Source organism: Stegostoma tigrinum, chromosome 7 (assembly GCF_030684315.1).
Source record: "Stegostoma tigrinum isolate sSteTig4 chromosome 7, sSteTig4.hap1, whole genome shotgun sequence".
NCBI lineage: Eukaryota > Metazoa > Chordata > Chondrichthyes > Orectolobiformes > Stegostomatidae > Stegostoma > Stegostoma tigrinum.
Genome location: NC_081360.1, coordinates 30,304,584 through 30,320,529, shown reverse-complemented (window position 1 = coordinate 30,320,529; position 15,946 = coordinate 30,304,584). Strand labels below are relative to the sequence as shown.

The following is a 15,946-nucleotide window of genomic DNA, read 5'->3' as shown; positions in this document are numbered from 1 at the left end:
AGCATCACCTTCCTTTATATTCTACACTTAGCTGAGCCTAGTTAAAAGGTTTCACGTTCCATTAGCCTTTGTAACTTCAGTTTTGTACCTGTACATGTTAATGACTTGTGAACATGGATTCCTAAATTGTTTTTAAACTGCCAACTTTCCTAGCTTTTCATCATTTAAAGGTACTCGAATCTGTCTTTCCTAGTGCAAAATAGATGACCTCATCCATATCTGTGTTGAAACCCACCTGCAATAGTTTTGTTCACTCTTTCAAAGCATTAACATTTTGTAATTTTATGCATTCATTCCACTTACACATGCTGTGATGTGTTACTGTACTACCCAAGTCATTAATTTTAAAACGTGAATAACTGATGCCCCAGCTCAAATCTTTGTGGACTAGAGATTCAGCAAATAAGTTTTAGAAGAAGTCAGAAACTGAGCCTGTCAAATAATTCCCCAAATTAAAGCAATACACTTTGAATTCAAAATCTTTTGGGGACACACAAAAAAATGCCATCCTCTGTATGAGTCTCTATAGTATCCTTGATATCTAAAGCTGATTTGGACACATATCCTGAACAAAAATAGCTGAATAAGTTAGACCTGGAGGCGTGAACAGAGGAAAAAAAAACAGAAACAATGCATTAGGAATAAAACCAGTACAGAGGATAGGTTCTGTCTTCACATGGTACAAAAGATAATAAATGCATCTTTTAGGACTAGGTGAATTAGATTCCCAAACAAAATGCACTTATGGTAAATATTTTATCAGAAATATTTCTTCTGATCAAATTTTCTTCATTGCAAATGAAGGGGATTATGTGATGATGTAACTGTAATTATATGTGGATAAGCTCCTCTTAGAACATTCAAATTATGTAAGAATACACAACTTTATATTAATCTTTATTAATTACAGTCATTGCATGGCAGTGAAAATTAAAGCAATTTTTTGAAAAAATTAAAGAATGAGAACAGCTGTCTCAGTAACAGTGATCTGAAAACACTTGACAAGCACTTTGTTCTTATAACTAGTGTTCGACCTTTACATGAATATTCAACAAAAATCATGCATGTTAAGCAGATGGAACTAATTATCCCTCAGAGCATCAGCTATAATCATTACACTTTCTAATTTTGGCAAGATATGTAAATTACATTTGATGCTACTTAACTTAGGACAAATTTTTAAACAGTCCTTGTAAGATCTGAGAAAAGAGAGTGGTCCAGTTTACCATCAAGGATGAGCTGGAATTCAGAGGTCCCGCCCTGAGCATGGCTCTCCATAGTCTTGTGGGGGTCTGGTTGGATTTGTACATGCCGAATTCACAGCACCAGTGGACAATTACATCATCAGCTGTTTTCATGGAAATGGCATTAGGGTATCCCAGGAGTGTGAAATGCCAAATGTGCTGAATAATGGTAGTTCTGAACTTTGGCATTTGGATAGCCTGTTGATCTGGATACTTTTGCGAGTTGGAGTGGAGTGAGAGAGGAGGCAGAGGAGGAGAAGAGGTAGTACTCTTTGGTCGAGGTCACCCTTAGGTGCCCTTTGAGGTGAGTCTGATGCCCTTTGGAATTGTTAAAAGTCCTAATAAATGGACGTAAACTGTGTATAAACCCGTCAAAATGTCTGAAGCACCTGTAAACGGGACCTGTCAAAGGGTATTGTCAAAAGTTTCAACAGGATCAGTTTAAGGGAGCTGTAAAAACTGTCAGGAAGACCTGTGAAAAGGAACTATCAAGTTAATTAAATGTCCTACTTCTTTAAATCTCCAAAAAAACCCCCTGAAATGTTAGATAAAACAGTTCCTTGTTAATTCACTCTGTCTGACAGAAGCTAGAAGTCTTCCTTACTGGATTACTGCTGCTTCACTGATTTCATGACCATCTTTTATCACAGTAGACTCCTGCAATTTCTCAGTTTCACTGACAGTTAGAAGTGATAACACACTTTTTGATGTGGTGCTTTGAATTTCAATGCCTGAAATAAAGGATTGTACATTTGAATGCAATGTTTCTTTATCATAAGGCCATAAAGAGAAAAAAATGCAGCTGGACATTTACAAACAAATGAGATGTTCTTTCAATATAATTATGTTGACAACAGGCATTTAAAAACGTAATTTGTGCTGAGGTCTGCACATATACCATAGAACCGTACAGCACAGGAACAGGCCCTTCATCCACCATGTCTACACCAGACATGATGTCATTCTAAACTAGTCCCTTGTACCTACACATCATCTGTATCCCTCTCTTCTCTGCCCGTTCATTTGTCTGTCTAAATGCCCCTTAAACGTTACTAATGTCTATGCTTCAACCACCTTCCCTGGCAGCACATTGTAGGTATCTACTACCCTCTTTGTACAAAAGTTGCCTTGCACATCTCCTTTAAACTTTTTCCCTCTCACCTACGCCCCCAAGTATTTAACATTTCCAACCTGGGAAAAAGAAATACTCTTAACTCTTGCCTTTGAGCAGACCTACCCTTTTCATACCTATTCTCTTGCTCCTAATAGATGTATAAAATGCCTTGGGCTTCTACTTAGTCCTCCTTGCTAAGGACATTTAATGGCCCCTTTTTGCTCCCCGAATGAGATTTTTCCTGATTTCCTTAAATTCCCTACGAGCCTTTTCTGATTTTTGTTTCCTAAACTTTAAGTATGTTTCCTTTTCCTTTCTTGTCATTCAAAGTTCCAGAATATTGCCATCCTTATCTTTCATCCTCATAAGAATATGCTGGTCCTGAACTCTGGTCAACTGACCCAACATGTCAAGTGTGGATTTACCCTCAAATGGCTGCCCTCAGTCTAATTTCTCCAGTTCCTGCATAATACTGTTGCCCTAGCCTTCCTCCACTTTAGCATTTTCACCCAAGGACCAGTCCAATCTTTATCTATAACAATCCAAAAACATGGTGGATACTAGATGAGTTGGCATGGTACAAAAAAGGGCAAAGAAAGTGGATAGCACAGATTACCACGACTTGAAACTAATTTGGGGATTTGGGTTGACATGGAGGGTATGAGGGGCATAGCTGTGCATGGGGTTTGAGTGAGAATTAGGGGAGTTAGGGGTGGAGGAATATTTCACATTTTCTATTGTTATTTTTTAATTTTTAGGCATAGTGCCAGGACCTTACATAGGCTTTCTGCCCATCCCACTTAAACACCTGGCAGTCCTCTGTTCTTTTAAGGTCATCCACCCTGATTTCTAATCTAAACTTTACCCTCTGACTGAAAATCTGATATCTGGCAGCCACTTTTAAAGGTTGGGTGCACAGAGCCAGGAACTCTTCCAAACAGAGAGCAAAAATGTATTCCTTTTAATATCTTACTACATGTCTTACCTGTTAGGTACAAGTAAGGTGCATCCTGAGGACTGAAGAGTATCACTCGCTTCCTGCCTGTTACTTGAATCAAAAGGTTATCCATAACCTACAGCAGATAACAGCACATTGTAAATAATTATTTTAAGGTAGAGATTCAGTTTTATTTAATTGTGACTGCAGCTTCAAAAAGGTTCTGTCCACTGAATTTCTAGATAAATTGTATATGTAGTATTCGTGGAGAATGATTTTCACAGTATCTTGGAGGCTGTATATTGCTGTGACTTTTCCTGCTTTTAAAATGAAAAGAAAAGCCATTCTCTAACAAACTAGGATATGATGATCACCCAAAGATCTGGTGAGAAATGAAGACAATGTTCAACAAATGCAGCTGAGAAGTGAGAAAGGAGAAGATGTTCCCTGTGATGTCACTGCCGGTGATTTTCAAGTAGCAATTCTGATTAAAGAATTAGGCAGAGGAATAATCAAACTTGCAGGTTTGTTTGGGAAGACAGCTACAAGCGCAGGTAGCTATTTCTGACATTTAACAAGCAGTGACTAGAAACTGAGCTAGGAGGGAAGGAAGTCAGCCCCAAATGATGCTGATACAACACTGAAGATGTTAAGACACACTTCTAAACAGGTGGGACTTGAATTCAGGCCTCCTGGTTCAGGGACAAGGACATTATCATTGTCCCAAGACAGCCCTGGTACAATACTGAAGAAAATGTAATTACAGTTAATGCAGGTGCACAATTATCCTTCAAACAAATGAATTCACAATGGAACTAGTTAGGAACTCCAGTATCAAAATTACAAACAATAGACATTATCCAAACTGAAAATAACATTATACTGTTTATACATAATCACACCTAAATACTGCTCTGCTAATTCTTTCCCCTTTTTTTGCCAGTTTTTTTCTCTTCCTTTTAATGTATTGACTGAAAGGCAGCACTTTGTTGTCAGTAGAATTTCACCAAAATATGACAGTCTAACAAGTACTGGCAAACTATTTGACCACGGGGCCATTATACCCAGGAATGGTTCAAGTCTCCACATGTTTATACTTTCTTTGCAGGAATGGGAGCCTTAATTGCTTTTCCACTCCAAACATTCCCCTGTTACAATCCAATTGGATTTCTGATTTCTAATTGGTTAGCCACCCAGCACAAATGAGAAAACTCTAGATTCCAACTTATTCAAGTATTGTCCTCCAGAAATCTGCAGGTTGGTACATCTCTCACTAGGACTAGATTTTCTGCAGCCCAGAAAACCATTGTTTTGTGTGTCAAGGTTTGTAAAATGTAGATCTTGGCATCTACAGTTTCACCAAATCAGGAAGGAAAGTCTGCTGAAGACTCCATGGTCTAGGGAAAACTGTTAAGTCTGCTATATCTCCTTCCTGTGTCTCAGGACTAAAAACTTGGTTGCCCTCCTTAAAATGCATACAAAATGATTTTCTTCTTGAACCTTCATTCATACAGATGGAGTACCTGTTTCACTGTAACCAGTCAATTCATACTTCAACTGATAATTTGCCCAAGCAACAGACCTCAGGCAAGAGACATCTGAATCCTAACACAATCATTTTGCTAATACTACTGAAAAATTGAGACAAGTCAAAATGCTGGAGATCTGACAAATATTCATGTTCATAATTCGATTTTAAATGAGTGTTAAAACAAAAGTACAGCTATGATTTAGTTGAAGGGGCTTCTATGTAACCTGATTTCCTTACAAAAATGTTTCATGTCAAAAAATGTCCTAAATAAGTAGCCATTCTTCAGGCTTTGGACATTCTTTCACAAGGAGTTCTTGATATCAAATCATGGTGTTCCAAGAACACAGTGATTTCACGGTACTATGTTACTTAACTCAGATCTGATGGTTTGGGATGGTCACATGACAAGAGGTCAGATGATCCAGAGCTACCAGTCCAGACTTAAATTTATCACAAACAGCATCCTACTGAATTTGCTATTCTGCTGGTAGAATGGTCGACGACTTCAACATGAATTTTGGATGATTTGACTTAATTCACTCCGATTTTGCTGCGTTATTATGTAGCCACATAATACTAAATTAGCAAAAAGTCCTTCAGTGGGACTAATGCTGCTTTATGAAAGTACTCCACATGACCTGACTATTTCACATTGTAACTCTGTCCAGGCATTGATGTCTCCCAACAGCAAGGCCAAAGAACCATGTGGAATTATTGGTAATTCACACAACATTCAATTTTCTCTGGATGCAGCAGTAACCTGAAATATATGGGAATTACTTGAATTTTGAGAAGTTCCACAGGGTCCTTTTCATAAGCCCAAAGCCGATTTTACTGAATTACTTGTTTCATAAACAAGCTTATACATTATTTCAGTGCATTTTACGAACATGTATTTTATGACCTTTTAGTGTGTCCACAGAATGGTATTAATAACAGAAGCGTTTTATAGCCAACAGCCAGAAAGAACCGCTGAGTTATAAGATCGACATTTTTCTTTGATCACAGCAATTTTTATATTTGAAATCTACATCCCTTTTATCCTGTTTGCAATTTCAAAGTTAAAAAAGCTTTATTTTATGAGATTATAAAGGTTATTTAACTTAATTTATTTTATGCTTCTTTAATAATATAAAGCATGATGACCATTAAACCTGTTAAACCCAAGGTGGGTTTACAGCTATATAATGTGGTCAGCTGAATATGATAGACGCACTAGAAAGGGCACCATGACTCATCCATTTCCTGTTACTGGTTTCCTACCTTTAACAGCATCATAAAGCATGGAATTTGATGTAACCACAAACAATAATATCCAGTAATGAGTATGCATTAATAGGGAGTAATGTTGTCCAGGAAGGTACTTTCGAGGTAAACTGCTTAAGCTCTTTTATCTTTGTCACATGCAGTTTATTTTATAAAATTCTGTTAGAAGGATGGGACAACTGTATTGTGCAAACACACAGGGGAGATGTGGCGTTTGAGACTGAGTAGAAGTCACTTTCACTCTCAGCTGCTATCAACAATTACTTAAGCCAAGAAAATCCAGGAATGCTTCAAGATGCTTCAGTAGTCATTGCATGGCTGAGACTGATCTATTATTCAAGTTGTAAGTTCAGAAGAAAGACAGTGTTGTTCAATCCTCTTTTACACCTGTGGCCACTGATTCAGCTTAATTAGGATACTGGCTATGTTGGAATAAAACTACCATGCTGGGTCTTCCAGGAGATGGCTCAAATACTTTATACATTTTTTTAAAAAGTCTCCAAATTACATTTGTCAAAGCATTTCGCCTTCACCTCAATTTGACCAAACATGCAGCATTATTAGGTAGGAACAGCAATAACCCATTCAGCGCTGCCATTCAATACTATCATAGCTATTCAACCAATTCAGTGCCTTTTCCCACAATATCCCCATGACCCTTTTGGTCACTGGTATTTAGAAACCTGTTCCTCTTTAAAAATACTCCACGCCTGAGCTTTCACAGCCACCTGGGATTGCAATCTACATCCTTTTTATCTTGTTGGCAATTTCAAAGTCACAAGGCCTCACTTTATGAGATCATAAAGACTTTTTTAAAAAATTAACTTATTCCATGCTTTTTTAATTCTGGGGTACATAACTCATTGAATGCATGACTCTTGGGAGTAAAGAAAATTCTACTTTATTTTTGATCTGCATTCTCCTTCAGTTAGAAGGTTTAAGTTCCATTTCCTGAGACTGGAGCACTTAGTGAGTGGCACGGTAGCTCAGTTTTAGCATTGCTGTCTCACAGGGCCAGGGACAACTGCTGCTCATCTGCCTATTTCATGAAGCCTCTGGGAAGTCCTTATGACCCTCCAGGGAACTGTGGCTCCAAAGTTTCAGAACTACTGGGGACATTTTTCTCATTGCTGTGTGCAAGCTGGTTCTTGCTTTTGTCTACATTACGGAAGTATTTTGGTTGTGAAGTGCTTTGTGACTTTCAGAACGTAAAGTTATGATGGAAGTAAAAATTCTGTCTTCAGCTGAGGTGACATTAAGCTATCTTGCATGTCTAATTGATATTAAAGCAGGTGAGTTAACATAATTTAAGTTTAGATTAGATTCCCTACAGCGTGGAAACAGGCCCTTCGGCCCAAAAAGTCCACACTGCCCCCTGCGGCATCCAACCCAGACCCATCCCCCTAAACACTACTGGAAATTTAGCATGGCCGATCCACCTAACCTGACATCTTTGGACTGTGGGAGGAAACCAGAGCACCTGGACGAAACCCATGCAGACATGGGGAGAATGTGCAAACTCCACACAGATAGTCACCCAAGGCTGGAATCGAACCTGGGTCCCTGGTGCTGTGAGGCTGCAGTGCTAACCACTGAGCCACTGCGCCGCCCCAAGTGTTTAGATTAAACACTTGTTTTGAAAATCTATACCACGTAGGTATTACTTAGCTAGCTAACCACATGGTTTCAAATACGAAAACAGCCTTAACCTAGAAAATCTTTAACACGCTTGTAGAGTAATACAAATTCATACAGTCCGTCAACATATTCATTGTATGAACACATGCTCCTTCAACTGTCAGACAAATGAACATCTACCGGAAAAACACACTATATAATTCATTATGTTGGGTATATTGGTCATGCGACATACATCATAATGAGTCCAGAGCTGAAGGCCTGGTGAGCTGATTCGAAAAACACTGGAGAAAAACTGATCCTTCTCAAAAAACTCCGGTATGTTGATGTCCTCAGCCAGAGATGGGAATTGTTTTCTGATATCTGCTACATCCTGTTTTTAAATCAACAAAGACGTAATCAGGTCTTCTTTCATCCAAAAACTAATAGAAGTAGCTTTATATAAAATGGCTATGTTAAGAAATGATATAGCATTGGAATTTGATAATGTATACAGATGTCGTTATTATACCACTCCAAACTTGCAGGTGTAGTGGAAGTATGCAGGATTAGAAATCAACTGAATTGTATCAAAACCTGAAAATCCTGTGACAGTTACCCAATTAACACTCAATAAATTATTCTGTTACTTTGACAGCAACATTAATCTTTTTATTTTGACTAGATTCACACCCTTTTTAAATGGGAACAATTTACATGAGCCTTTGACATCTTTGTTAAAGTATTAGAAAAACCGATTCCTGATAAAACAACAGTACTTCTATAGAGATCGTAAGAACTGCCAATGCTGGAGTCAGAGATAACACAGTGTGGAGCTGGAGGAACACAGCAAGCCAGGGAGCATCAGAGGAGCAGGAAAGCTGACATTTCGGGTCAGGACCCTTCTTCAAAAAAATTTCTGCTGTGGCCTGCTGTGTTCCTCCAGGTCCACAGTGTGTTATCTAGTACTTATATAAAGCCTTCGATATAATAAAATGCTCTAAAAGGCTTCACAGGAGAATGATAAAACCAAGGGATCACTGAGCCTTACAAAGAGATGATCAAACGCTTAATTAAAGAGGTAGATTTCAAGATGTGCCTTAGAGGAGGATAAAGGAAGATGAGGTAGGAAGATGAGGAGGTAGACAGAGGGAATTCCAGAGCTGTGGGCCTCAGCATCTGCAGTTACCAATGGAGGATCAATGAAAATTGAAGTAGCTGAAGGACTCAATTGAGATAGGGAGTGAGGCCTGAAAGGATTTGAAAACAAGGACAAAAATTTTAAAATAAAGACTGAAATCAAAGTAGGACAGGGAAATCCAATCCAAGTTGTTAAATGTTCACAAATGTTCACTTATTGTAATTTCTCCTCCCCCAATTTTTGTAAATTTTACTTGATCATTTCGACTCCCATGAAGAATTTACATATTACAGTGATCTTCACCAAAGCTTAATTGAGGATTCTTGTGACCACAAATTTAAAATCATTCAGAGTTCCTCAACACAAACCCCACTGATTCAAAAAAACACAAATTTTCAGTAAAATGAATGACGATATAGGCCATTGAAAGTTTACATTTTACAGGAATAGTTTTTTTTCTAGTCTCCTAAAATGTCAGCCAGGTCAACTGGATAGCTGTTTCATATAAATATATTCTAGGATGCAACTTTTACCATAGAGCAAAGTTTAGATATTCTTTTTCCACAGAAATACATACTTCAATTTTTATTGAGCCACTTGTAAAAATGACTTCATCTTTCTTGTTGCAATAGAGATAGACAGCCAAACCAAATCAGCATTCCTATCTCTGTATTTGTGATGTAATAAAATTAAGACCTTCAAAAGCCATCAAGATTGACCTTAATGGTTCTCAACTAGACTACTGTACAACCAAACCCAAACTCTGTAAATAATCAATTTCAGAGTCTGGTTTCTATCTTAAATGAAAGACCCAGTGATTTACTAACAATTTCATAACCTTAGCAGAACAAATATTAAATAACAAAGTAATTCAACTGGCATATGCTTTAAGCTCAATAGCCTTTATTTACAGCTCTATTCACACAAAAGACAAACAAACAAACATAGTTAAGAGATATCTAAAAGAAAATAACAAAGCTGGCCAGATTACTTAAGTGGTTTTCATGATGTGTTGTTCTACAGGCACAGATGATCATTCCTTGGTTGATTTTCTGAAGATGTTGATCAAGGTCACCTTGACAGTTCACTCAGATAAAGGCAGCCATATCGATAACTTAATTTGCCCTTCTTAGAGCGTCCAGAGGTAATGGAAGGATAAACAGGGAGCTTTAGAATGCTCATGCTGTAGCATCAATAGTCAGGTTTCTTTTTCCATTGAAAAATAGTCCAAAAACTAATTCCAACACTGACCTCATTGACAGACTGCCCCTCCACAAGATCCCAGTTACCATTCAATATTTGCTATCTGCTTGAGCATAATGTTTTTTCTAGGCTTGCTGGTATCAAATCCAAGGTATTGACCCTGTTCCTGTTTAAATAGAATGCTCTTCCCTGGTGATGAAGTGTCTGAGAGCCTTTTGATCAGGAACCAACCCACATTTAACTTCCAGGCCTGCCCTCACAAATAAATCAAAGCATGTTTGATCTGTTTGCCTTTTAACACGAGCTGTCCAAAAGTCATTTTCAGTTCACAGCTCCAAACCAAAATTAATTAAATAACTTTAAAAAGTGAAAGATCAGCAAGGGTTCTAGCATCATGGTTATTAGATCATTTATAATTCCTGAAGTATCATATATGTAATTTTACAAGTGAGTAAAGTAATTTTTAAAATATGAACTCAAGTTGCTGCACTAATATATAGCATATTAAAGTTTTGCAATAAACTGAAATTTGTGATGAAATTGTTGTTTTCAAATGTCCTATAATTACAAAGTTCCCGGTTATGAAGTGTATTATTAATAATATTAAATGTGAGACCTGAAGTCCATATTTCTGTATCTCCTTTGTGCTCATGCATCTTTTAATAACAGCAGATTAATTACCTGTGACATCTGACAGCTTGCTAATTGCATTGTTTAATTATTACATTTGATATGGATTCAAAGAAATGTTAAATTGTCTGCAATGTGCAGAAGGCTTACCACAGACAATTGCAAAACGAGTCTATTGAACAGGATATGGTCAAAAATAAATTATAAGTGATTTCTAACTACCAGCAGTTATTTACTTGTGGTCCTTTGGTAAAAACTGCCCTGCCAACTCAATGAATATACCAGCTCAGAAGGTCACAGCTGTAGCCATGGCCAAGATGGGAAATGGCATGGATTCCACAAATGTTCCCAGAGGGATGAAGTCAGCACTGCACCTTATTCAATGACATCAGTTTGATATTCTCCATGAATAAAAGTCAGTAAGGATGGGATCAGACCTGATGATGATGCTGTTAATTAATACATAAATAACCTCAAACCACTGGATGTGTCAGTTGACAGCATGAGCACTTGTGTGAGATATTAATAGATACCAGAGGCCATTAAATGAAACCAAACATGACTTCATGACAGCAAAAGAGAAAACTATAAATAAAATAAGCAAAGGCAGTGGTTCGGCAGCTGTTGATTGTGAAATACTTCACTGTCTATTCACTCACCTTCCGTGGGTCTACTCCTAATGATCTTAAATAATATTTTTCATCCTGAATGAGAAATAATCATTCAATTAATCACAACAGCATTTGGCTCATAAATCTGTGCAAATAACAGGAGTCATTAAACTTGTCGTACAATCAAAGGTTAACAAAAGTTCTGGAATAAACTCATCTATACTCTTAGCTCTTCAATGGCTGCTCCCTGCGGAGTTCTCAAAAGTACATTAGAAAATATACAGGCTTATTTTTGAGGCAAATGGGCATAACGCATATCCCTAAAGAGGTTAAACCAAATGTGTTTCAACTTCAACCAAGTCTGCTGAAGCGCTAAATCAACTGAATTACGTAGATGATCACAGCCAAACAAACTAATACACAAGCCATAAAAAATTTTGTAAGCAATTTTTCTGTCTGCGACATATCTTGAGAAGTCGGTCAAACTCATTGCTTTTGTATTTGTATAATAAATTATTTTGATCAAGTTTCAGGACTTAAAAAAATTTTGCATACAATCATCAGCAAAGGTCATTCGTATTTGTATTTACTTTGCAATTTTGATATCCTTCAATCTTAAATCTTAACAGTTCTCCTGTAGTGCAGAGAATAACAGCACCACACGCTAAGTCATGTGAATTAAAATGTCTATTCATTCTAACAGATTTCAACCAGGGCTTCTGCAGTGATGCTATTCAAGTGGCTTTATCTTTTGGGGCTGGGCTAGAGAAACAAGGAGAAACAAGCATTGTTGCAGATACAGCATTTGTGTAGATCTCTATTCATGTTTGGTCCTGATGGACCAGTACACCAGAACTGCCCACTAACATTCACTGCCCAGATAAAAATGACTTCTTGCCCCATTCATCATTCATATTCCAGCATGAATTTTCTGGACGGGAGCAAGAACAGAAAAAGATTTGGAGACAGGATAGATAACAATTTCAATCGTAGAAATTTGCAGTGTGGAAGAGGCATGACCTAAGTTCAAGAAGACACATTAAGACTTACTCATCACAACATACCATAGGAAATTGGGAGCAGAATTAGGTCATTTGACTCTTTTGAGTCTGCTCCACCTAATCTATTTGTGCTATTAACTCCTCTTTCCTGTCTAACCCCCAAAATCTAACTCAGCCTTCAATAAATTCAATGACCCAGCTTCCAGTGTATCCTGGGGAGGAAGAATCCACAGAATACTGATATCATAAATCATCTTTCCTTAAATATTATGTTCTGGTTACAATCACTCTGGCGAGGGAGAACATCCTTTCAGAATCTACCCTGTCAAGTCCCTTCAGGATCTTAACTTTCAACATGATCACTTCATAATCTTCTAAATTCCAATGGGTAAAGGCTCAACATGTTCAAACTTGCTTCATAAATAGGCCTTTCAACCCAGGAATGGATCAAATGAATCTTATTCAGACTATTTCTAGCAATCGGTATCTCTTTTTTCCAAAAATGGAGACCAAAACTGTACAGTGTTCCACCTGGTCTCAACAAGGTCTTGTACATCAGCAGTAAAATTTCTCCAAAGTTATATTCCATTCGCCTTGCAATAAACACCATTATTCTACCTGCCTTGTTGTATCTGCAAAATAATTTTGAGATTCATGTACCTGGACACCCAGATTCCTCTGTACCTCCACTTTCTGCAATAATTCTTCATTTAAGTTTTTTTTAAATTTTGCCTGCCAAAGTAGACAGGTTGCCACATTATATTTCATCTGCCAGGATTCTGCCTCTCATAACTTACTTTGTATCTCTTTTTGACGTCAGTGAAGTACAGATATAAAACAGGGCTGCACATACAATCAGTATACATAAAGTTGCTCTTTCCCCTATCCATACTGAAGAAAACATGTCTGACTCAAAAGTTCATTCTTGTGTACCTAACGTGAGTTAACACCATATGCCCCTTCAAGAACTTGCAAAAAGAATAATTTTTTTTATTTTAATCATCCCCCCACCAACTTAATCATCCAGATCTTCTACATATCCCATTTCCTCTTGGTTATTATGTACGTCATGGTTCTGCTAACTGTGACTCAGTCACAAGTGTATATTAGTATCTCATTGCTCTACTAGGACTTTCAAGTTGATAGAATTTCCTTCTGTGATGTTTTTCCCGTCTTTGCCGATGCAAACCAAAAATATTGCTGCCTCAAAGTGCCAGGGACACAGCATTCGATTCAAGCGTTGGGTAACTGTCTGTGTGGGGTTTACATGTTCCACCCATGTCTGCGTCAGTTTCCGCCAGGAGCTCCGGTCTCCACCCACAGTTCAAAGATGTGCAGGTTAGGTGGATTGGTCATGCTGAATAGCCCTATCGTGTCTAGGAATGCGCAAGCTGGTGGATTACCCGTGGTAAATGTGGGGTCACGGGATACGGTGGATTTGGGTGGGATATTCTTCCAAGTGTTGGTGCAGACTCAATGGGCCAAATGGCTTCCATCTGCACTGCAGGAATTCTATGATTCTATGTAATTAGGTACGTTTGCTTGAAATATTTTCATTTTTCCAAGCACAGTGTAACTTGCAAAGTTGCAGTAGCCAAAGTTTAAATAAAAAAGTTTAGAAATGCTTTTGTTACCATCAGATGGAACTTGCTCATCAGTTGGCAACAATTTTCAATTAGCTTTAATCCACTGATATGACATTGCCATAACCAACCTTGGTTTTGAAGTCATATCAGACTTGAAACATTAATTCTGTTTCTCTCTCCACAGGTGTTAATAGAGATGTTGAGTTTCTTCACCATTTTCTATTTTATTTTACTGCAAATTTTAGGAATGGTTGAATTAATACCTTAGATATGAAATATTCTGTGTGGACTGACTCTGCTGCTCGCTTCACAAAAACATCAAATGGTAAAGTTCTGTAAACAAGAATCAAAAGCAATTAAACTAGATTCTGAAGCCACAAACAATGAACTAATCATTTAAGAAAGTCATTTCCAGTAATATTCAGAGACCAAGAACATTTGAACGTACAAAAAGACCAACTGAACCCATGAATTTACTCCACCTTGACAGAGTGAAATGAAGGTGGTAAGTTAGTTGCAGGTAAATATTCACAGCAGCTGGTATCACAAACATCCATTAGCTACCTGTTTGCTAATAATCAAGATACTCGTCATTCACAGGAACTTGTTCAATTGTCTGTGGTGAACTCATACTTAATGTATTTAGTACCAGGTTATTACAGAAGTTGTTCGTTCCTGGCAGTGAACCTATCTCCACTTCACAATTTGTACTGACATCCTATCAGTTCTCCATGTCCCCACGGGCAGCATGTAATCGCTGTACAGTTTTAAAACCTTCAATTATATCTTTTACAAGCTAATATTTTCAACTTAGAAAGTCCTAGTTCTATAACCTTGCTTGTTTACCACAAGTGGTTAAATTATGTGCTATATTGAATGGTGGCTCTGAACATTTTCTAGATCCTTGATATCCCTCATAATGTGAGAGAAAGACATGGTATTCTAGATGCGGCCAGTCTAAGGCCTCGTACAATGAAAAAACTGCACTTCTAATTTAACCTCTTAATTGTTTGAACAATACAGCTTTAATCCTTCATACTGGTGTGACAGCTTGTAAAATTAATTATGCAGCTTTAATGCCCAAACCTTGCTCCACAAGGCAGTCATGAGTCTGAACCCGGCTGCAGCATTTGAAGTTATCTGTATTTGGGCAGGATGCTCACTGTCTCCCTCTCATCTCAGTATATACAAACGTTTGAATTAGAAGCAGGAACAGGCCCCTTGGTGCTCAAGCCTACTCCATCTCTCAATAAGATCACGGTTGATCTGCTTACTTCACATTCCCACTTACCTGATAATCTTTCAACTCCTTATCAAGAATCCTCCTTTGCATAAAAATGTTAAAGGATTCTGCTCCCACACCCTCTGGAGGAAGAAGCTTCCAAATATTCTCAATACTCAAAAAATCTCCTTATCTCAGTCTTAAATGGGCAACCCTTTACTTTGAAACAGTGATCCAGAGTTCAAGATTTTCCAAGAGAGGAAACATTCTTTCCACATGCTCCCTGTTAAGGACCCTTAGGATTTTGCACGTTTCAATCAAGTCACCATTTACATACCATATCTTCGGTCTGTTTATCTAGGTCATTTATACAAATTACAAGGCTTTGAGGGCCCAGGACTGATCCCACTGGAACACCATTCATTATACCTTGCCAATTACAAAAACATTAAAAAGCAAAATCACAAATGTAATAATTGCAGGACTACTACTACCTGAACTATGCGCAAATTGAACAAGGGTAAATAAGATTACAGAACTCATAGGGCAAAATAGGTTTCAATTCTTGAAGCACTAGAAACTGTTTTTGGGGGTGAGGACGCAGTGGCAGAGAAGAGAGAGAGAGAGCTATTCCATTCAGAACTGTTCTGAGGAACGGTCACTGGACCAGAAACGATAACTCTGATTCCTCTCCAAAGATGCAGACAGACCTGCTGAGCTTTTCCAGCAATTTCTGTTTTTGTTTCCAATTTACAGCATCCACCATTCTTTTAGTTTTTATTCAGTGGAATGATGTTGGGATCAGTGTTCTGATGAATTGTAAAACAATGGTTGTAGATAGGT

General features: G+C 37.8%; 1 protein-coding gene across 2 annotated transcripts in view; it reads right to left on the bottom strand.

Moving 5' to 3' along the window:
- tyw5 (tRNA-yW synthesizing protein 5) overlaps positions 1-15,946 on the bottom strand; it is a 44,590-nt gene that overhangs the window by 10,364 nt on the left and 18,280 nt on the right. For both annotated transcript variants that reach the window (XM_048535299.2, XM_048535300.2), the window contains exons 3-6: positions 14,145-14,214; positions 11,343-11,387; positions 7,966-8,103; positions 3,344-3,431 (exon numbers count right to left, since the gene is read on the bottom strand). In XM_048535299.2, the coding sequence (XP_048391256.1) occupies positions 3,344-3,431; positions 7,966-8,103; positions 11,343-11,387; positions 14,145-14,214 (341 nt within the window). The remainder of the gene's footprint in view (positions 1-3,343; positions 3,432-7,965; positions 8,104-11,342; positions 11,388-14,144; positions 14,215-15,946) is intronic.